The sequence below is a fragment of the Sus scrofa genome, chromosome X (assembly GCF_000003025.6).
Source record: "Sus scrofa isolate TJ Tabasco breed Duroc chromosome X, Sscrofa11.1, whole genome shotgun sequence".
Lineage (NCBI taxonomy): Eukaryota > Metazoa > Chordata > Mammalia > Artiodactyla > Suidae > Sus > Sus scrofa.
The window spans coordinates 15,798,731-15,822,615 of NC_010461.5; the positions used below are offsets into that span (position 1 = coordinate 15,798,731).

General features: G+C 43.9%; 1 protein-coding gene across 1 annotated transcript in view; it reads right to left on the bottom strand.

Annotated features, from left to right (window-relative positions):
• Positions 1-23,885, bottom strand: part of MAP3K15 (mitogen-activated protein kinase kinase kinase 15) — a 150,480-nt gene that overhangs the window by 81,833 nt on the left and 44,762 nt on the right. The window contains exons 4-6 of the mRNA XM_021080807.1: positions 16,793-16,986; positions 12,821-12,989; positions 10,684-10,790 (exon numbers count right to left, since the gene is read on the bottom strand). Coding sequence (XP_020936466.1) covers positions 10,684-10,790; positions 12,821-12,989; positions 16,793-16,986 — 470 coding nt within the window. The remainder of the gene's footprint in view (positions 1-10,683; positions 10,791-12,820; positions 12,990-16,792; positions 16,987-23,885) is intronic.

Here is a 23,885-nt window from a genome sequence, read left to right on the forward strand (position 1 = left end):
TGGCATATGGAGGTTCCCAGATTAGGGGTCTAATCAGAGCTGTAGCTGCCAGCCTACATCACAGCCACAGCAACGCCAGATCTGAGCTGCGTCTGCGACCCGCACCACAGCTCACGGCAACACCACATCCCTAATCCACTGAGCGAGGCCAGGGGTTGAACCCACAACCTCTTGGTTTCTAGTCAGATTCATTTCTGCTGCACCACGACGGGAACCCCAGGGATATTTAAACTAAGCCTTAAAATGACAATACGAATGGACCTAGAGGGTATTATGGTAAGAGAAATAAATCAGAGAAAGAGAAATACTGTATGATTTCATTTGTATGTGGAATCTAAGAAAACCAAATGAACAAACATAACAAAATAGACATAGACTCATAGATACAGAGAAGAAACAGGTGGTTTCCAAAGAGGAGGGTTGGGGGATGCATGAAGTAGGTGAGGGAGATTAAGAGGTACAGATTTCCAGTTACAAAACAAATGAGTCATGGGGATGAAATGTACTGCATACGGACTATTGTCAATAATTATGTAATGACTTTGCACGGTGACAGATGGTAACTAAATTTCTCGTGGTGATCATTTTATAATGTATAGAAATATTGAATCACTATCTTGTGCACCTGGAACTTAGTGTTGTAGGTCAATTATACTTCAACTTTTAGAAAGGTGGGAGCTCCCATCGTGGCTCAGCAGAAACAAATCTGACTAGTATCCATGAGGACGCAGGTTTGATCCCTGGCCTCGCTCAGGGGGTTAAGGATCCTGCGTTGCTGTGAGCTATGCTGTAGGTCACAGACTCAGCGTGGATCTGGCGCTGCTGTGCCCATGGTGCAGGCCGGCAGCTACAGCTTCGATTCGACCTGTAGCCTGGGAACCTCCATATGCCATGGGTACAGCCCTAAAAAAGACAAAAAATAAAATAAATAAAAATGTAGACACTGGGAGGAAACACATCAAAATGTTAATAATGGTTATCTCTGGGGGGTATGGATCATGGGTGATTGCTATTCTTTATGATTTTATACATTTCCAGTTGTCTGCAATGAGTATCTGTTGCTTGTAAAATTAGAAAAAAAAATTAATGCAAAAAATAAATAAAAGGTCAAATGTCAATAAAACTTTTTTTTTTTTTAGGGCTTTTTTTAAGATCCTGAAAGAAGATCAGTTTCAGTCAGGTAGCAATGAGCATTCTAGACAGAGCAAAGGGCCCGTGCCAACACCCACAGGGGAGACGAGCTGAAGGCAGGTGCGCATGGCTAGAGCTCAGTGAACCAGGAGGAGCAGGATGGGAGGCCAGGCAGGGCCAGGTTTTGCAATCCAGGGATTGCTACTCAGGAAAACTGAGAAGTTATTCACTAGCTTTCACATTTTACTCCAAAGGGCTTTCCAGGTCCTAGCTCTCCCCAAGAAGCCTTTTCCAAATATTACGGCTGAAAATGAACTAACGCTGGTGGTTGGGATTCTTGGCTGGGAAATAGAAAGGCAATTAACATTTACTCAGCACCTCCTATGTGCCAGACACTGTGTTAAGTTTTCACTTAGTATTTAATTCTTCTTTTTTATTTTTTTTTGGTCTTTTTGCCATTTTCTAGGGCCACTTCCCGCGGCATGTGGAGGTTCCCAAGCTAGGGGTCTAATCGGGAGCTGTAGCCACCAGCCTATGCCAGAGCCACAGCAACATGGGATCCAAGCCGCGTCTGCAACCTACAGCACAGCTCATGGAAACGCCGGATCCTTAACCCACTGAGTGAGGCCAGGGATCGAACCTGCAACCACATGCTTCTGAGTCGGATTCATTAACCACTGCGCCACGACGGGAACTCCTTATTATTTAATTCTTAAAACCATCTCATTAATTACCACTCCCCTCATTTCTTCCACAGTGGTCCAGTTCCATGGTTTTGTGGGCTGTAAAGAGCAGACTGGCTTTCAAATATTTCTCAAACCACTCTGAAGTTAAATGGTCTCTGGACAACCAACTGCTGGTTGGTTAAGAACTTTGGGCCACTTTTTGGCTAAATTATGAGTGGATTTTCTCACTTACTTTGAACACTCATAATTTCTACAGACTAAGCCAGTAAGTCACTTTGCACTTGCTATATGGACTCCTCTGCCATCTTTTCTCCCCTCAGGGGGTGTGACATGATGATTATATATACAGATGCACACACACATACACACACACACGTGGTCAAATGATTACAATTACTTAACACATCCAATACTTCACATAGTTACTTTTTTGTGTAGCGCGAATACTTAAGATCTACCCTCTTAGCCAATTTCAAGTATAAAATACAGTATTATTAACTGTATAGTCACCAGGCTATATATCACATCTGAGAATTCATTCATCTTATAACTCAAGTTTGTACCTTTTGACCAACGTCTCTCCATCTTCGCCATCTACCACCCCTGGCAATCACCATTCTACTCTCTCCTTCGACACGCTTGCAAATTTTAGATTCCACACATAAGTGCGATCATGCAACATTTGCCTTCCTGTGCCTGGCTTATTTTACTTGCCATCATGTCCTGCAGGTACATCCATGTTTTTGCAAATGGCAGGATTTCCTTCTTTATTTTTATTTTTTTATTTTTTATTTTTGCCTTTTTGTCTTTTTAGGGACACACCCACGGCATATGGAGGTTCCCAGGCTAGGGGTCCAATCAGAGATACAGGTGCCGCCCTACACCACAGCCACAGCAACGCCAGATCCTTAACCCACTGAGCGAGGCCAGGGATCAAACTTGAGGCCTCATGGATGCTAGTCAGGTTCGCTAACCACTGAGCCACGAAAGGAACTCTTTCCTTCCTTTTTATAGTTGAATGATATTTCATCACATATATATACACCCCACATTTTCAACAGCCATTCATTTGTGGATCAAAACTTAGGCTGTTTCTGTTTCATGGCTATTGTGTATAAGGCTGCAATGAACAGGGGAGCACAGCTCGGTCTTTGAGACACTGATTTCTCTGCCTTTGGAAACATACCCAGAAGTGGGGTTGCTGGCCCATTTGGTAGTTTTATTTTTAATTTTTTGAAAAATCTCCACGGTGTGTTTCATAATGGCTGAAGCAATTCACATTCCCACCAACAGGGTGCAAGAGTTCCCCTTTCTCCACAGTCTCACCAACACTTCTCTTTTCTTTTTTAATAACAGTCATCTTAACAGGTCGGAGGCATTATCTCACTGTGGTTTTGATTTGTTTTTCTCTGATCATTAGTGATGTTGAATACCCTTTCATGTATCTGTTGGCCATTTGGGTCTTTTTTGGTTTTGTTTCTGTTTTTTTTTTTTTTTTTTCTTTTTAGGGCTGCACCCGCAACATACAAAGGTTCCCAGGCTAGGGGTCAATCAGAGCTGCAGCTGCCGGCCTACACCACAGCCTCAGCCATGCCAGATCTGAGCCGCGTCTGTGACCTACACCACAGCTTGTGGCAACACCGGATCCTTCAGCCCACTGAACAAGGCCAGGGATCGAACCTGCATCCTCATGGATATTAGTGGGGTTTGTAAACCTGCGGAGCCACAAGGGGAACTCCTCAAGACTGCTTAGGCTGTTTGGCGACCTTGTGTGGTTCTATATGAATTTTAGGATTGTTTCTTCTATTTCTGTGGAAAATGCAAATGGAATTTTGATAGAGATCCCGTAATCTTTTTATATCACACTAGGTAACCTACCTATTTGAATTAAGAAGTGAAAGGAGGGGATAAACACAGGAGGAACTGAATGTTTATTACCAGCCATCTAGCTGCCAGGGGCTGTGCAGGCCATTTGCATATGGTGTATCTCATTTAATCGTCACCAAAGGGACCGCCATCCTGGTTTACAGATGAGTAAATTCAGGCTTAAGGAGTTTCATTACCTTGTCAGCATCATACTGCTGGTAAGCTATTCAAACATCAAAGCATATGCTCTTTGCACACCCCAGAATGACTCCCTATAAAGCAATGGTCTCAAGCCAGGTTGATTTTGTCTCTAGGGGACACTTGGCTATGTCTGGAGCCCTCCTGGTTGTCACAACTTGAAGTGGGTGGGGACTGCTACTGAAATCTAGTGTGGTGAGACTGGGATATTGCTAAACTTCCTACAATACATAAGACGGCCTCCAAAACAGAGAATTATGCAGCTCCAGAGGTCCATAGCACAAGTTGAGAAACTTGCTATAAAGTAACAAACTCTGAATTTTACCCAACACACTCTTCTTTTTTCTACAAATACCTACATTCAAACAAACCCTGTCCTATTCAAAATCGTCCCCTCAGAGGCCCTCTCAGCAATGTTCTCATGCTCTCAGTGCTTTTTTTTTTTTTTAATCAACATTGCTTGATGAAGTTTCTTCCTTGTAAATATCTTGTTCTGTATTTTCCTAGCAATTTTGACATACGGAAATGGTCAAAACGTCTCTCTTACACTTGATAAAAATAAAGGCGATCAAGCAACACCGTAATAGTTACAGCCACAGCCATAACCAAGCACCTGCTTCATGCCAGGATAACTCCCTGTAATATTTCCTGCATGGTGCCTGTTACCATCCCATTTTACGTATGAGGAAGGTCAAGAGGAGATCGAGAGACTTGACCATGGCCAAACACTTAAGTATAGGAGCTGGAATGCAAACCCAAATCTGTTTGCCTTCAAAGCCCACAGTAATGATACTGATTTCCTGTATGCCATGTGAACTGGCTCTTAAAGCAATGCCAAAGGAAAAAAAATTCTCCCAGGTTACCGCAATATTCTTTTTTTTTTTAATATGATGATTTTTATTTTTCATTATGGCTGGTTTACAGTGTTCTGTCAATTTTCTACCGTACGGCATGGTGACCCAGTCACATTTTCATGTACAGTGGCAGCATTGTCAAAACCAAGCCAGACAACTATAGCATGACTGGTCTGAAGAGAACAAGTTCACTTGTCTGTATAAGTTCAAGTGTGTAATACATACACGCGTGATCGCATTTGGAAATTCTCATTAACTCTAGTCACCCCCAATGAGTTCTCTCTCTCTTTAGCATAAAGCCCTTCCACTGACACTGACACAGAAATAAGTCAGTAAATGAAGGAAGGACAAAAGAGAGGGACCCATGGAGGAAGCTGACAGAAAAGGAAGATTACATAGGCTCAAAGAGGCCAGTGCGGAGCAAAGAGGACAGATGAAGTGCTAGGTTCTTTGGATACATTATTTTTCAAGAGGAAAACATGTCTTATTGGCAAGACCACCGCTCAGAAGATAATGAGATGGTCCATTTCTCAGGAAAAAAATGCAAATGGTCTTTTGCTTTTTGTAATATGTATTATGAAAGTGGCTTTGATATTCAGCTACTATCTATTACTCTCATCATACATAAAAAAATAAAACATATAAAATAGGGCCCTATGATTTCAAGAGCCCATGGCTTATTTGGGTTGTCCATCAGGCAAGCAAAATATCAACTAACGCTTTCAAAGAAGAGTTTTCCTGATTATACCATATTATTAAACTAGTGTATGTGCTAAAATTGGGGAGTTCTGGTCCCCGAGCTCTTACTGATCAGCTGTTGTATTGGGGGTCCTTGCCTTTCTCTCTTCCTCCTCTCTACAACAAAGGATCTAGACTAGATTATTCCTTTTAAGTTCACAGATTTTGGGGTTCTCTTCACTGCCAGGAAAACAATCACGGCAGATACGTACCCTTTTTTTTGCAACATGGTTTCAGGTACCAGAAGGCAACTGCACTATAAAAGTAGGATGATACAGGAGTTCCCGCTGTGGTGCAACAGGATCTGTGGCGTCTTGGGAGTGCTGGGATGCAGGTTTGATCTCCGGCCCGGCACAGTGGATTAAGGATCTGGCGTTGCCACGGCTGTGGCTTAGTTTGCAACTGTGGCTCGAATCTGATCCCTGGCCTGGGAACTCCATAGGCCGTGGGGCGGCCAAAAAAGGAAAAAAAAAAAAAGTAGGGTGATGTCATCATTTTCCTACTCTTTACAAATAGGTGACAGAAATGGCTATTTATATAAACACAGGAATTAATATGATGCACTCGCACACTGAATACACACGAACGAACACAAGGCTGGTGGTTACTGCAGAGACGACAAGGTCTCACCGTTCCTCCACCTGAGCAATGACCTGGCGGGGGAGCCCAGAGACTGAGGATGAGGTGCCTGCTCTAGGTTCTGGAGCAAACCTGCAGCCCAGCCCCTCTGGCGTGGACTGGACTCAGTAATATTTATCCAATGTCCCCTCTTGCGACATGTTCCTAGGACTATCTTCAGCTTATCTTCCTCTCTCCATCACTGCCCTGAACTTATTTATAGAGTGACACATGACATATTTCAATAAACGAGTCACACGTTCTGTTCCCCCTCCACTTGCTGAGTGACTCAAGGAGTTCAGTTTTGCCAGGGTTGGCGGTCTGGCTCCAAAGATGCAGGGAGTAGAAGATGAGGGCACTGTGGCATGGTGACAACTGCGCTTTGTTGTTTTTAACCAAGGACTCTGCTTCTCTTATTCTCCATCCAGACCAGCCCCCTGCTGGCTGCCAGGATCCCTGGTCAGGACCTCCTGGCTGCATTAGCATATATAATAAAGTCCTGTCTGTGAAAGCAACAGCACAACAGCACACAAAAAATGTTCATAAAGGGAGTTCCCATCATGGTTCAGTGGGTTAAGAACTCAACTAGGGTCCATACGCCAGAGGTGTGGCCTTAAAAAGACAGAACAAAACAAAACAGAGTGGCAGGCACCTTGGGGCCAAGAACCTCATCTTCTCCAGCTAGCGAGGGATGTTTCTGTCCAGTTGCAGCCCTTGCTTCATTTACACGCGCCATCTGATCCTTACTTTCACATCCTTGCTTTAGGAATACCTCGGCCAGCTGTTGGCATAGCAGCAGTAGGATTTGGCCTTACGTACAGTTTTGAGAAAGTTTATGGAGATACTGTGTGTCTATAAAGGGATGGACAAATAATGACTCTTTCTGCATCAGAGCTGACCTTTACCTCCTGGGAAGTGGAGCAAATCAGGTCATCACTGTCACTAAAGGCTGACAGTCATGAATGATCGGACCCGCCGATGGCAGGGGCTCCCTGTATTAAGACAGCGTGGCCTTGAGTCGGCATCCGTTGCTGATCGCCTTCCCTTCACTGCATTGGGAAGCCCATTCACAGCTACTTCAAGATGCCATTGAGCAATTAAACTGCCTGCCTGCCAATGGCATGGAATCCTTGATGAATGTTTATTTTATTTTTCCCTTTTAAGGGCCGTACCTACAACATATAGAGGTTCTCAGGCTCTAGGGGTCTCATCAGAGCTGCAGCCGCTGGCCTGCGCCAGAGCCACAGCCACTCGGGATCCGAGCCACGTCTGCGACCTACACCACAGCGCATGGCAGCGCCGGATCCTTCACCCACAGAGCGAGGCCAGGGAGTGAACCCGCCACCTCATGATTCCTGGTCAGATTTGTTAACCACTGAGCCACGATGGGAACTCCTGTAACTGCTATTTTTTAAAGATGGTTTGTTAAATAAAAACTATGAGGGCCTTTTAAATCACTCACCACCAAGTCTCCCCCCACCCCATGTCAAGGTAACCGCTGTCAAACAGAATGAAATAATCTGATTACCATCCACTCAAAATAACAAAAGAATAAAACACGCTTGGAAATGGAAAATCAGTATTTAAGAGGACTGGGTGTGGCAGGATGAAGCAATCCCAGATGTGAAATGTTCCCATTTGGGAGTGCCTTTCTGAGGATGGGACTTTTCCTTCTAGTCTGATTGTCCCATATTAGACGGAGGTTCTCTTCCCTGCCAGGGAAACAATCACTGCGAATATGTATGGAGGAGTTCCTATCCTGGCTCAGTGGTAACGAACCTGACGAGTATCCATGAGGACACGGGTCCTCGTTCAGCGGGTTAAGGATCCGGCGTTGCCATGAACTGCGGTGTAGATCGCAGACGAGGCTCAGATCTGGCATTGCTGTGGCGGTGGGGGAGGTCGGCAGCCGTAGGTCCGATTCAACCGCTAGCCTGGGAACACTGCATATGCCGCGGGAGCAGCCCTAGCGAAGGCAAAAAGACCAAAAAAAAAAAAAAAAAAAAAAAATTTGCACTTGCAGTGTGCCACGGCATTCTGCCAGAAACTTCACTGACGATAACTCACTAACCCTAATAAGTCAAGGGTTGATCAAGTATAATTTAGTATTAATAAAAACGGAACCTACTCCTCTGGGGAAACAGAGTTAAAGAACTTTTTTTCAGGCTTAAGGAAGACACCCTTCCCAAGGCTCCCTGCCTTGGGAAGTTGAGTTCAAGGACTTCTGGGGAGAGAGAAGGCACATCTTCATAAAGGCTATGAATCCTCCATCCCTCAAAAAAAAAAAAAAATCCAAATCCTGACTACCCCTGTTTGCAGGTGTCTAGTACAGCAGGACACACGCATGCTCTATGTACCCCCCAAAATGTGTTTGAAATGGGTACAGAGATGATGTCACTTTGCACACAGTGTCCATATGTGTGCAAAAATCATGCACAAGAATGCTCATGGCAGCACTGTTCTTAGTAGCCCCAAACTGGAAACAACGTAAACGTCTACCAGCAGTAAAATGGATAAGTCGATTGGAAATTGGTGTAACCACACAACAAAATACTTCACAGCAAGGAGGATGAATGAACTACTGATGGATGAATCTCACAAACAGGATGCTAAGGGAAGGCAGCCAGGCACAAGAGAGCCCATACTGTGTCATTCCACTTGTACAAAGTTCAAGAACAGGAAAAACTCATCTCTGGAGGTGGAGGCTGCAACAGTGGCTGCCTATGGAGGGGTGGGGACGACCTGTAAGAGAGGCACAAAGGAACTTTCTGGAAGGGTGGTGGGTATGTTTTATATTTTGATGAGGTGTTGTTTACATGTGTATATCTATTTGTTAAAGCTCATCAATTTGTACAAAGATCTCTGCACTTCACTGCCTGTGTCTTTCACGTACTTCAGTATAAAAGAGACATGTGGTCTCTTATGTATTACAAGAATCCTGAAGCCGTGGGCTTCTGTGTTGCTGTTGTCCTGCAGCTGTTGTCAGAGACAGGTCCACAATCTGTAGCTAAGCCAGCTGTGGGAGCAAAGTCCAGCCTCTGAGAAATCAGACACAAGAGTTCTCTAACTGAGGTTATCACCAACCTTCACTTTATTCCCTGTGGAAGGTGGTGGCCGTGGAAGGTTGATAAGGTATCAGAACTCTTGGTTCTCAGGCCACATTTGAATACCCTCTCCAAGTTTTTTTTTTTTTTTTTTTTTTTTTTTTTTTTTTTTTTGCTGTAAGACTCCAACATGACCAATTCCTGCCCCAGCAGAGGACAAGGCCTAGTGGGAAGTGCTTCTGGGCATGGTTCTCACCACGTTCACCTAAAGCCAGCCCTCTTCCTATATCTTATCGGGGAGGCAAAGTGACAGTAGGAATAAGACATTTAGGCAGCTTGGTTTTTGTGAGACTGGATGTGTCAAACTGCTAGTTATCCTCCAAATCCACAGTAGCCACATCTGGATGGGCACATGGCCACCTGGCTGGAGACTACATTTCCCAGTGTCCCTTAGTGCTAGCTAGGGGTCATATGACCATGCTCACACCAATGGAACATCAGTGGAAGTGGCATGTGCAAATTCTACCTGCTTTGAAGGAAATTGCTTTTCCTGGGCTTCCACTCTTTCCTCCTTTCATTAGGCTGGAACACCGAGTAGCAGTGGCCCAGCTTCTACTAGACGAGGACAATACTCTTGGGAATAAGAGCTACAAAATAGTCACAAGTGGGGTCCCTGAACTCCTGGACAGTCCTATGCCACTAGCCTGGTCCACTCACTTCTAGACTGCTAAGCCCAAGAGAAATTTCCATCTTATTTAAATCATTGCATTTGGGGTCTCTTTCCTACAACATCTTAGCTGATACCCTTAGCAATGAGCTTTTGAGGTTCATGGTCTCCAGGCAGGCATTTCCAAGTCTCATACTCTACCTGGCCCAGCAATGTGTATTCCCAAGTTCAGATTATACTAGTACATCAAGGTAGCACCCTCTTTCCCCATCATACAACATGGATCCTGCTATTTAAACCAATCTGCCTTCCCCCAACCCCAGTCCAAAGACATCCTAGCTTCTTATTTGTGCATATAAGCTCCTTTCAAAAGACATGGTTCCACCCTCTATACTCTGTTTCACTACCTACATCTGCTTCACCCACATCTTGTGTTCTGGATGCTCCCTACAGGCACAGTGCACATGGAGAACTCTGCTCACGGCTGTTCTGGCCAAATGGAATGGCCTTTTCACCACCCCCATCCCACTCTCTCTCCTGCCAACTCTTACTATGTCTTCAAAACCCAGCCCAGAAGACCCAGAGAAGCTTCTTTAAAATCCCTAAGCAGAATGACTCCCTCCCCCTACTATGCTTCAATATTCACTAAGACGCTTATCACTCTCAACTGCAGGGATTTGGTGACATGTCTGACCTCACAGCTATCATACATGTTCCAAAGACAAAGTCCCTGAAGGTTAAGATCATGTCTTGTCCATTTTCATAACCTGGGCGTTCAGCTGATGATCTGGCTCATACTCAGCGAGGGTGGATCCGAAGAAGGAAACAGAATTTAACAGACGGTGTGTTTCAAAACTCTCTATGTGCATTATCATTCTTACCTATTCAGGGCGAATGCGTAGTGGAATTTAATATTATGCTGGTCCGCCAAGTCACATGTAGGCAGCATTTCCAGTGTTTCTACCAGCTTCACCATTGCATCATAGTCCTGTTGGCAAGAGGTCACAAGATGAGAAAGAAACAAAGCTCTTCACAGGTTTTCTCCAACAGTTAGAAACATGTGGCTGCCTCAGCATTTCAATGCAAGCCCCTTCCCTACAGAGGGCATTGAGTGAAGGTAAGACCCTCTAAAGAACAGCAGTGAGGTTCAAAAAAAAAGCAACAAGATGGATGAGAGAGAAGACAATCCCTGCACGAAAGGACCAAGGGAAGGAGGTTACATTCAAAGATGACCAAACAAAGCAAATGAGCCCAGGAGCCAGGAAACAGCTACATTTTGAGCTTGTAGGAGAGTCACCACCACCAGCAGGGCTCTGGATTAAAATAAACTGCACACAAACATAGAAGAAATCTTATAGTCATTTGCCACGTGAAGCAAAGAAACATTCCAGTCCTTCCCACTTTGTCAGAAACAATCAAATTCTTCTAAACCAGAGTTTCTCAACCTTGGCACTACTGACATTTTGGGGCTAGGTCCTTCTTTATGGTGGAAGCTGGCCTGTGCATCGTGGGGTATTGCTTTGATCCACTAGATGCCAGGGCCACCTCCCTGCCCCACCCTGAGTTGTGCCAACTTAAAAAAAAAAAAAATCTCCACATACTGCCACATGTCCCCTGCTTGAGAATCACAGCTCTAAACTGCATAATTACCCAGGGAAAAACTGCTACTGTGTTTGTCTCAGCTGTGTCCCCTCTGAGCAGTGCCATCTGCTACCCTCTCAGCTGGCCTTAGAATCAGCCAACTCGCTGACAGCCAGCCACAGTTAGCGACGGAGGACTTCCGTCTGAAACCTTGTGCCTCTTTGGGGGCTTTACACTTTGATGCCGCTGCCCAAGGAAAGGGAAGGCAGAGTATTGCAAGAAGCTTCTGCCTCAAAAGCTTCTTGAGCCCGAGAGTCCCACCAATGGAAGGTTATCAAGGGGAGAGATGTGTGAAAACAAGGACAGAAGGAAGCCAGCAGCTCAATGGAAGAAAGACCTCAAAAAAAGTCATTCCCATTCCCTTGTTGCATGGGGTGGGGCATGATTTAATCGTCATAATCCCTAATGGCATCTGTTATTAAAATCAATTAGATGCATCTGTTTATCACTAGAGGCATGAGATCCTTAAGCGGTTGACTCTGCTCTTGGTTCGGGTCATAAACGGAAGCTTCTCTTGTTTCTATTTAAAGACCCATGGCCAACAACGTCCAATAGGGCATTGTAGAATTTTGCAGGTTATGTACATTGCCCTGTGTTCCTCCAAGGGAAAGGAAGGCTAGACATCCTTAGAAATGGCTCCACAGCATTGAACTTGGAGGGAAGAAATAATCAACTTTCTCCACGGCACCATATTCTGTAAGCTTTGTCTCCACAACTCTCCAGAAGTCTCTGTCGCTTGTCTTAGAAAAAACGCCTGTGGTCTCTGGGTCTTGGACATGGCTCTCCCTTTCACTAACAGCTAGTGCTAAGAAAGAAGCAAGTGACAAAGGCCTCAAGGAAGTAGCAGAGCAAAGGAGCTAAGAGCAAGGACAACAGGGCTGGCTGTCTCCGTGTGAATCTTGACTTTGCCAACTGTTGTGTGACCTTAGGCAAATTACTTAACTTCTCTGTGGCTCGTGTTCTTCATTTGTGAAATGGGGATAAACAGAGAATACACCCCATAGGCTGGTGAAGAGGATTCAGTGAACTAGGATGTGCAAACGGCTTGCAACCCTGCCTAACGTGAAGCGCAGAGAAACTGTTAAACTGTGGGTTTCTTTTACTGAGCAGCCCTGTTTATGAGATTCTGGTGGAGTGGCCTTCTGATGCTAACAAAACCTTCTCTAGTATTTCCACCTCAGCAGATAGGCTCTGTGACCTATGACCTAGCCATATCCCTATTTTGTCTGTAAAGCAGCTAACAAACAAAAACCCCAACAAACAAAACCCTCCAGCTCCCTAACCATACTTCCTCGTGTAAGAACACTTCATATGAGGAATTGCGCAGGTCAAGGAAGAACGCAGCATGTGGTAGCCACAGTTAAGCGTGCTTCATACCTGGATATCGCGGTAGCTCAGCAGTAAATTAACGATGATGTCTGAGGTCAGAACCTCAGTATTATCCATGCGGAGTTTGATCCGAGCCAGTTCTTTGGCCAGTTCATCGCCCTGGTATTTCTCTCTGGCTCTCCGGATGTCATTTAACAGGGTTTCTTTGTAATAAGCGCTGGAGAGGGAAACATGACAACCTCCAGTTGCATCCACACGCATCCGGGACTCTGTTGCCTTTAGCAGCTCCAACAAACTTGGTTCTCACTGACATGACTTAGGCCAATGCCTGGGAGCCTCGCCTAGACCTGAGTCTCCCCGCATCGGGTAATGGGAGACAAGATCTTATTAGTCACACTGAGCAGAAACTAACCACTGAAGAGTAACAGAGAAATAGCAATTTCTATTGAAAATTGAACACATTTTCCAAGTGGACCCCGTATGTATCTGGAGGACACGAAGGACTTGCTACCCTCCCCCCGCCCCACTCTCTCTGATATTTTCAAACACACAGATGGCAAGAAGGTACCTTACTTGAATGGTGATTTCCCCAACTATGAAGAGATTGCCACAAAGCCAAATAAAACTCCAAAGCCATGAAACATTAAAAAAAAAAAAAAAAAAACTTAAAAAAAAATTTTATCCGGAGGCCCGAGGTAGCGTTTGCAAAGCTTTTTGCAGTTGGTCAGGAGCCAGCATCTGGATGTGTCCACGAGCAATCCAAGAGGCAGTGCCTGGGCATTTAATGTCAGCCAACCTCTGCCTTTTATCCCCACTCTCCTTGTCATTTTTTGACAGCTAGGATGCTTTTCTTTTTGTCTTTTCGCCTTTTAGGGCTGCACCTGTGGCATATGGAGGTTCCCAGGCTAGGGGTCCAATCGGAGCTATAGCTGCCGGCCTATGCCACAGCCGCACAGGATCCGATAGGATGTGTTAGGATGCTTTTCCAATGGAAAATGTAAACCTTTCTTCATGTGGGCATTTAGATACTAATAGGCATGTATGACAACATTTAAAGCAGTTTAATTCCACAATGTAAGGTCTCATTACCATAGCCTCTCAAAGAACCAATGCTAATATCTGGCACTTGGTTTAAAATCTTTAAAGATGACCTAATTTGGTATACAGAGGCCAACCCACAATGACCATACACTGATTTAAATACGTGGTCTGCCCTCCAAGTAATTTTTAAAATGGAGACTGGGCACTGCCAAGCTGCAATACTGTCAACCCATTAAGTAGCCGAAATGACTTAACTGTAGCGGATAAAAGTATGGTGATTATTTAAAAAAAAAAAAAGAATAAACTCCATTAAATAAGGGTCTTCAGAAAATCAGAAACAACACGTAAGAATAACAAATGTCAGAGTTCCCATCATGGCGCAGCGGGAACAAAACGATGAGGATGTGGGTTTGATCCCTGGCCTCGCTCGGTGGGTTAAGGATCTGGCATTGCCTTGAGCTGGGGTGTAGGTCTCAGATGCAGCTCGGATCCTGCATTGCTGTGGCTGTAGTGTAGGCTGGAAGCTACAGCTCCGATTCGACCCCTAGCCTGGGAACCTCCATATGCTGCGGGTGCGGCCCTAAAAAGCAAAAAAAAAAAAAAAAAAAAAAAAAAAACCCAAAAAAACAAACAGCAAAAAACAAATGCTACTCTCAATAGTTATAAAACTATGTCCAAAAAAAGTGTATACAGTACACAGCCTGGTCCCAGTAAGACCTCAATTAACATTTCAAGAATGAAGCGATGCCCCACGGAGGATATAAAAATACCAGTGCGTTGCTTTAATTTTCTTATTTTCTTATTTGTCTATTGCTTATTACCCCAATGATGAGTGCATGAGCAGATCCCACTCCTGTTTAAAATTCTATGATTAATCAAATGAGTCATTAAGTTGGGTGACAGCCATTGTCCACTTCCTGGACTATAAAGCGTCAAAGCTATTCAAGTGTTATTAGTTTAGCCAGACAAGTAAAAATTTAGACTTTAGTCTCATTTTCAAGGGTCATTCTGAAAAATAGTTTTAATAAACTAAGAAACCAAATAAGAATGGTAGCTCGTCAGTAAATAAACACAACACTGAATTAAGCATGGCCTGGGGACATCACATGTGTAATAAACATGCAGCCATTTCAGCCTCTGGTAACCAGCAAAGATGCTGCTCATCAATGCAAACTTGGAAATGTCTTCAAACAAACCCCTTTTCGGCACAGGGCTCGAGGGGGCCTTCATCCATCTATCCAAGTTGGAGCTTGAGCTGAAAACTTATCTTCCATCCCCATTACAGATGTTTCAAACCATCAGCACCACTTCCCCCGCCCTAACCTTTGCAGTGTATCAGGTAGTTCTGGCGACAAGGATTTCGAATTCTTTGACATTAAACCAAATCTAAAGTGTTGTCCTACTGATACATACGTAACGTGAATGAGGAACAAACCCGAGTCTACTTCTTGCCAAGACCTTGCTCATCTGGTGGACTCGAGCTAGCCTACTTCCTTGTCAGACCTGAAAAGATGATGGGAGAGTTTTCGCCCTGAGCTTCACTAAAATGTCCCCTGTGCAGTAAGACAATAGTTCGCAAGGTGTGACTGAATGAGGCTTCCCAAGAATGTGCCACAAAAGGTCCCCTATTTGCATTCGATGTTGGCATGTGGTCACTCATATGCCTGGGTTTCCAGTGTTCTTTTCCCATCAAAATCCATAGCAGAAACTCTGGGGTGCAGGGAAGAAGTGACAGGATAGAAAAAGAGAACAGGAGCTCTCAGCAGGTTAAGAACCTGGCTAGAATCCGTGAGGATGCGGGTTCCATCCCTGGCCTCGCTCACTGGGTTGGGGATCCTGTGTTGGTCGTGAGCTGTGGTGTAGGTTGTAGACATGGCTCGGATCTGGCATTGCTGGGGCTGTGGCATAGGCTGGCAGCTACAGCTCTGATTCAACCCCTAGCCTGGGAACTTCCACATGTCACGGGTACAGCCATAAACAAAGAAAAAGAAAAAAAAAAAGACAAAGGGAACAGACTATTGACTACTGTTAACGAGTGTGCACCTCGCAGCAATCCTACAGTAATAACACCCCACAGTTGGGGGAACCACAGCGCAGGCTGCAGGGACATGCAGTCCTTTACACATCCTTGTAAGTCAGTTCTTCCAGGGCTCTGGATTTTCATTTGTTTTGGAAGGACAAATCCTTCTCCTTGTAACATAACTTTCAGGAGTAAATCCTTTAAATTGGCTGCAGGCAAAAATAACTGCATCTTTGGGTTAAGGGGAATAATTTTTCTCCTTCACGTTTCAGAGCAGGAACGTTTTAAGGACTGGTTTCTTGAGCCCTGAAGCTCAAAGAGGTGGGCTACTGGGAGAAGGCTGTGTGGCGAGGCATTGCCTGAGCCAGGAGTCAAACCCAAAGCTGTCAACCCTTGCCGCAGCGCTCCGCACCTTCTCCAGCAGCAATCTACAAAGCCGTCGTCCCAGAAGCCTCCCCCCACCCAAGGTCAGGACAGCTTCGGCGCCTCCTGACTTTGACAGCACATGAAATTACGGTCAGAATGACTTTGCTGATGCACTTTGACCACCTCAACAGCTGATTGGGCTGCGGGGGGAAGAAATCACGTTCAGAAATGATCTTGAAATGCAGAATCTCAGAGGCCCAGGAGCATTCCAGATAATCGGTGACTTAAGTTGCTTATTTTCTAGATGCGAAAACAGCTACAGAAAAGTTATTTATCTAGGTCACGCCGGGGGTCTGGGCCAAACACAGGCTCAATCCCGACCTTGCCTCCAGCGTTAGTCTCTTTCGGCTACACACCTCAACAGCCCAACTTAGGCAGTAAGGAAGAGTGGATTCCTGGGTGACCTAAAAATGATTGGCTGGGGTTCCCCACTCTCTGGGCACTATGGTCTCTCGAGGGTACATCACCTCTGTGGATGGGAAGGGGACACTTTGGCCAAGCTCCCAGGGTTGTCGACAGTTGATGGGCATTACCATGAGGTCACGTGGATGTCCTTGAGGAGGCTAGTAAACCGGTCCACCAGGGGCACACACAGCGGACCCAGGATGGTGTCCCAGTTGGGCTGCATGTACTCCGAGGCACGCCTCTGGGCATCGCTCTCACAGCAAAAATAATCAGCGCACGGTGTCACGATGTACGGGATGAAATAATAATTTCCACTAGACGCCTGGAAAAAAGGAACCAAACCGTTTCACACAGTAATTGATGCACAAGCACAGCTGTGGATTTGGGCAGGTGGAACCTCGGTGGGACAGGAAAGGAGAAAATGCCTGAGGGTGAACAACTGGCACAATACGACCAGGAATCTATGAGGGCAAAACAGGAAACCACTCAATTTCATAAACTCTAACACGGCAGCGTATGACCGAAATTTGGTTCCAAATGCTGAATGGATCTGCATATGGTTCTGAACGTCATCACCAGAGATTTTAGGGGCTTAAGTCTCGGAAATTACGTTGTTTCGGTACGTGCCTCCCCGCCACCCCGCAAATGAGAGGGAACTTGAGCCCACTGATGACGAAGAATGACAATGTAAAGACTTCTTTTCTTTTTTTCAACACAGATGGGAAAGCCTTGCTCTTTGATAATGTAACCACGGGTGAACTATTTATAAACTCTGTTGAGTAAAATCTGTTTTGCAAGAGGCAGACATTAATAAATATGCTTAGAGGTGTTTTTGAAAATAGGATCTGTTTAAAGATTTTATATTGGCAAATAATACTCAAGCAAAACAGTCTCTTTTTTCCTCTGGACTAACAACAATTCGACTATGAACCGTGATCCTTTGCACATCTGGAGGACAAAAATGGGCTCTTAAATGACATTCTTCTATCATACACAATCTTTGTCTATACTGTCATAAAAAGCACCTGGGTTAATATTTCAGACTTTTTCATTCCCATCTCTTCACTAAGTTTTAAAGAATTTACATAATTCATCTGACATATCCCGTTTAATTTTAGAAACTAAACTGACGGAGGTATCTAGGAACTGGGGCATAATGCAGACACAACCTGGGGAAGCACACTTTGACCAAGAATGAGACGTCAAATAAGCAATACAGCTGCTTTTAAATTAAACAGAAATTCATTCATCACAGAGAAAACTGTCCGAAAGCTTCCATCTCAGATCACACAGAAGGCTTGGGAAAACTTAGCACAACTGGGGAACTAGTTTCACATACATAACGTGACAGGCAGTTTTGAGCTTTCCCTTTAAATAAGATTTGCTTCCACTAAGAAAGGTGGCATTCTAATTTCTATCTAAATTCGAAATATAAATAATTGTCCTGAAATCCTCTCCCTCTTTTGAACCTTCTAGACCAGCTATAGCCCTGCGGAGATATATCTTTAGGCCCTAAAATATTGCGGCAAAGCAAAAATGACTGCTGCTGTTCCACTCAAACATATTTAGACTGTCTCAGGGAACTTTTTCTGTTAAAGGCCAGATGGTAAATATTTTCAGTTTTGTGGGCCATATAATCTCTATTGCCACTACTCAACTCTGCTGCTGCAGCATGAAAGCCACCGTAGCCCACACAGAAACACATGAGCATGGCTGTGTCCCAATAAAACTTTACTTACGAGCACGAATTTGAATTTCATATTTCCACATGTTCTAAAATATTCTTCATCTTCTGCTGTTTCACCCCCCCACCACCATTTAAAAATGGAAAAACCACTATGAACCTACAGGTCAAACAGAAACAGGTGGTGGGTCAACCCCTCGTTTAAGATGAAGCTTCCTGATGATGTTTCATTATTACCGATAACAGGTTTTAGGAGGGTACCTACCTTGCTGCCAAAAACCAGCTGGAGACTGTCCGAGATATTGGACACTAGATACTGGGATTAACCACCTCAAACTCCAAGGGCTGGAGTATTAGAAACAGAAGTGACAAACTTCGTTGTGTGTTCGTGACAACTGGGGTACAGGAGGGAGAAGACTCACAGCTACTTCCAGCAATCACGGGGCATGGCCTCTATGCCAGAAGAACAAAGACTCTTCTCTCCCTGGCAATATCTTCAGCTTCTCAAAGACAGACTCAAACTGCCCAGCAAAGTACGGTTTGGGTAGGTTAGAGACGAATTTCTGCCTCAACTGTAACAAGAAAGCCACGTTGCTGAAGTAAATTAAATTAAATGCCATGAATACCTTCCGAAGTGAAAGTGAGTTTAGGGTAAAAGATTTCCTGGTTCAGATGAAAAAGGAGAAAAGAGCTCTTAAATCAGTGAAGTCTAGAAAGTTAAAAAAAAAAATCTTTGAAAAGGTAGAGGTTGCTATTTTCAAAAAGTTAGAGCTAACCTGCAAGTGTTATTTCTTTTTATGGCTGAATAATATTCCTTTGTGTGTATTCCTTTTGTGTGTGTGTGTTTAGGGCCGCACCCGCAGCATATGGTGGTTCCCAGGCTAGGCATCAAATCAGAGCGGCAGCTGCCGACCTACACCACAGCTCATGGCAAAGCCAGATCCTTAACCCACTGAGGGAGGCCAGGGATTGAACTCCTGTCCTCATGGACACTATGTTAAGTTCTTAACCTGATGAGCCATAATAGGAGTTCCTTAAAAAATGATTTTTAAAACATTTAAAGCCTCTCTAAATTGTCTTAAGAGCATACATCAAATGGAAAAATATTTGAGAAAACTGATTAAATTTTTATAAGAACAGTGAGACTCTAGCATTTGAGTTATAACCTGCTTGCTCTCCCCCACCTACCCCGTCACCCTCAGAGTGACAGTTCTACTCTGGATGGGTACAGCCAAGAAGATGGGGCCCCATCTCAACCCCAACATCCAGTCTAGGGTACCCGTTTCTCCCTGGGAAGGCTACAGGCCACCAGCATCCTCCTTTACCAGGGCCCTGTGCTGGAAAAGCTCTATTCCAAGCAAGTGTGGTCAAGAGGACCCGGGATCCATTTCTCCACCCAGCTCCCACTCAGATGGTGAAGCAGGTCAAGAATATGAGGCCTTGATCATCTATGTTCAAACCCACACAGAGCTAAGGTACTGGCAGGAGAGGCAAGCTGAGAAGACCAGGGCCAGGCGGGGGTGGGGTGGGGGGTGTTTGCTACTCCTTCCCAGCACTCCACTCATGGCAGGGTATCATTCTGAGAGAGGCGGGCTGCAATCCCCCTCCCCAGCTCTGCAGCAGCAGTGCAGAGGCTCTGCCTGGGGGTAGAGGCATGCTGTAAGAACAGAGAGCTCTGTAGCTCTCCCGAAGGGGACTGACTTTACGTGGAACACAGCATAGAGAAATTCAAACCAATGGGCACTGTGCAAAACAAGGGAGATTTCTGTGGCAGGAAATTTAATGAAAGCTGGTAGCTCCATGACAGCAACAGATAAGAGGTCGACCAGCTAGAAGTTTAACAAAGAGAAACCGGCAAAGAGAGAGCTATGAATGCATTCCTGAGGTCAGAGTAAACCTTAAAGGTCGGCCTTAAAAACCACCCCTGCAGGGAGTTCCCACTGTGGCTCAGTGGGCTGAGAACCCAACGTAGTGTCCATGAGGATGTGGGTTTGATCCCTGGCCTCACTCAGTGGGTTAAGGATCTGGCATTGCTGCAAGCTGTGGTCTGCAGCAGCAGCTCCAATTCGACTCTTAGACTGGGAACTTCCATATGCTTCTCCTAGATTGGAAACTTAAACAAATAAACTACCCCTGCAAAGGATCCCAGTGTTAATGATTTCAGACTGTGGAACATTTATGTCTCAGGACACTGTCAAAAACAAAGCACTCAGTTAACAATTAGGGGAGATTAACAACTGGATGTAGTTTCAGTATAGGAAGATCAGTCAGAACCTTAACAGGGAAATTGGAGAAAGACAGAGTTAAAGAGAGCCCAGTTATAACCACTGGTATCCCTGGGTTGGGGTGGGAGATTTAGGGCCATGTCCAAGGCTGCACTTTCTGAGGAGTGACATCACAGGTTGCAGACTGTGGAGGAGATGAACTAGTCTAGCAAAGTCACTAAACAAATAAACTACCAAACAATGCAACGAGTTCCAGAGGCAGGAGGGAGAGAAGTCCCTACCTAGAGTTGCCACATCATCTAAAAGTCCAGTTTTTTTTTCTTTTGCTTTTTTTCAGTCTTTTTAGGCCCACACCTGCAGCATATGGAGGTTCCCAGGCTAGGGGTCCAATCAGAGGTATAGCTGCCGGCCTGCACCACAGCCACAGCAACACCAGATTCTTAACCCACTGAGCGAGGCCAGGGATCGAACCTGCATCATCATGGATATTAGTCAGATTCAATTCCACTGAGCCATGATGTAAACTCTGAAAGTTCAGTTTTTGACAACAAAAAATATAAAACATGCAAAGAAACAGGACAATAGGATCCATAAACAGGAAAAACAGCAGGCAACAAGTAACTGCCTTTGAAAGGGCTCAGGTATTGGACTTAGGAAAAAAACTGCTATCATAAGTATATTCAAAGAACTAAAGGAAACCAAACTTAGCAAATTAAAGGTATGACAACAAAACATCATCAAATACAGAATATAAATGAAGAGTCAAATGGAAAATTCTGGAATTAAAGAGTAGACGAAATCAAAGAAAAAAGAAGTAACTGGAAATTCTGGAGTTAAAAAGTATAATAACCAAGGCAGTTCCTGTTGTGGCTCAGCGGGTTAAGAATCCAACTAGTACCCATGAGGATGTAGGTCTGATCCCTGGCCTCATTCAGTGGGTTAAGGATCTGGCATTGCCATGAACTGTGGTGGAGTTTGCAGATGCGGCTCAAATCTGGCATTGCTGTGGCTGTGGCACAGGCTGGCAGCTGCAGCTCCATTAAGGCCCTAGCCTGGGAACTTCCATATGTCATGGGTGTGGACATTAAAAAAAAAAGTATAATAACCAAAATTTTAAATTCACTGAAGGGGCTCAACAGGAAATTTGAGTGGAAGAAAGAATCAGCAAACTTGTAGACAAACCAACAGAAATTATGCAAACTGAAGAACAGAGAGAAAAAAGAATGCAGAAATAAAAAAACAGCCTCAAAATAATGTGAGACACCATCAAGTGCACCAACAGAGACCCATAACCGGAGTCCCAGAAGGAGAGAAAAGGAGCAGAAAAATACTAAAAGAAATAATTATTGAAAACTTCACAAATTTGATTAAATGAATCTACATATGCAAAAAGTTAAATAAATTCCAAGTAGGATAAACTCAAACAGATCCACATCCAGATATACAGTCAAAATTTTGAAAGACTAAGTCTTGAAAGCAGCAAGAAGGAAAAACGTCCCATGTACAAGGGAATCCCAATAAAATAAGCATCTGACTTCATCAGAAACAACAAAGGCTAGAAGGCAGTAGGATGACATATTCTAAGTGACGATGGAAAAAAGAGTTAGCCAAAATTCTTATATCTAGCAAAACTATCTTTTAAAAATAAAGGTGTTAGTAAAACATTGTAAATTAACTATACATCAATAAAATAAATTCTAAAAAAATATACAGTTTTTAACAAATGAAAGTGAATCTAACTTGACCTAAAATACACAAGGTCTCTAGAGAAAATTTCAACACCCTAATAAAGGATCTGAAAGAAAATCTAGAGGAAAAAGGGTGAAATAAAGCCATTTTCAGATCAACAAAAACTGAGATAACTTGTTACCAGCAGACTTGTCTTACAAAAACTACTAAAGGAAGTTCTTCAGGCTGAAAGCAAGTGACCCCAGACAGTAATTTTAATTTACATGATAAAAATAAAGTATAGGAATTCCCATTGTGGTACAGTGGAAATGAATCCGACTAGGAACTATGAGGTTACAGGTTCAATCCCCAGCCTCGATCAGTGGGTTAAGGATCTGGCATTGCCGTGAGCTGTGGTGTAGGTGGCAGATTTGGCTCAGATCTGGCATTGCTGTGGCTGTGGTGTAGGCTGGCAGCTGTAGCTTCGATTAGACCCCTAGCCTGGGAACCTCCATAGGCTTTGGGTGTGGCCCCTAAAAAGCAAAAAAATAAAATATGCAATATAGTTATATAGGTAATTATAAGAGACAATAATAATTGCTAATTTCTTTCTTCTCTTAACTGGTTTAAAAGACATTTGCATAAAATGATGTACAAGGTCGTATGTTGGGGCCTATAACATCTGGATGTGTAATACATGTGACACTAACAGTACCAAAGATGCTGGTGGAAACAAGAATCTTGAATCCACAGAAACAAATGGAACAAACCAGAAATGGTCAGCAAAAAGGTTAATGAACTCTATAAATATATACTTATTTTCCTTTCTTCTCTCAGCTTTGTTAAAGGATAATATTTTACAGAGTAATAACTCTAACAAAAGTATTAACCAACATTACAACTAAAGAGCCCTGAGTCTTGATAACAGCAGGTAAACTGAAGGTGCAACAGTCCAACCCATTTAAATGGGTAGAACTCTTTCATGTCTTAAGATTATTTCCAAAGCAAAGGTTTCTGCAGCCATCTTGCTGACAGTCTTCCTTTAGCAAATTTATTCTTCCCGAACAGCGCAGAAGTTAACGTTGCTCCAGTCCTGCTCAAATTCTCAACAGTGAGTTGTGAAAAAATAAGATTTTCACCAGCAGATGCTGTGGGCTGTCACAGGTTATGGCTCAAGCAGGCAGAGTAGCAGTGCTGAAAGGATGCCCACAGCTCCGGAAAACCTTTAACCTCAGTTGGAGAAAATAAAGAGAAAGAAAGGGAACGCATGAACTCTGAAAACAACTGAGGGCTTTTAATGAACAGGACTGAGAAGACAGCACGAATCTGGGAGCCTTGGGAAAATAAACATACTCCCTTTGAGAAAATCTTTCATAAAGTGTATAAAAGTTTAAGAAATTTTACAGAAAGAAATTGGGACTAACGACTACATTTTTAAAAGCAATTCATAAACTTGCAAATGAAAGCACAGGCTCTTGAGTTGCAATAGTTTTGTTCTTACAAAAAATAGGTCCAAACATCTACAAATGATGGAAAACATTCAGACTTTTGTTGGTGGGAAGACTCGAAATTAAAAAGAATAACATTGATTAGCATAACACGTGTTCAATAGCAAACCAGGCTTGGATATTTGTAATTGTTACA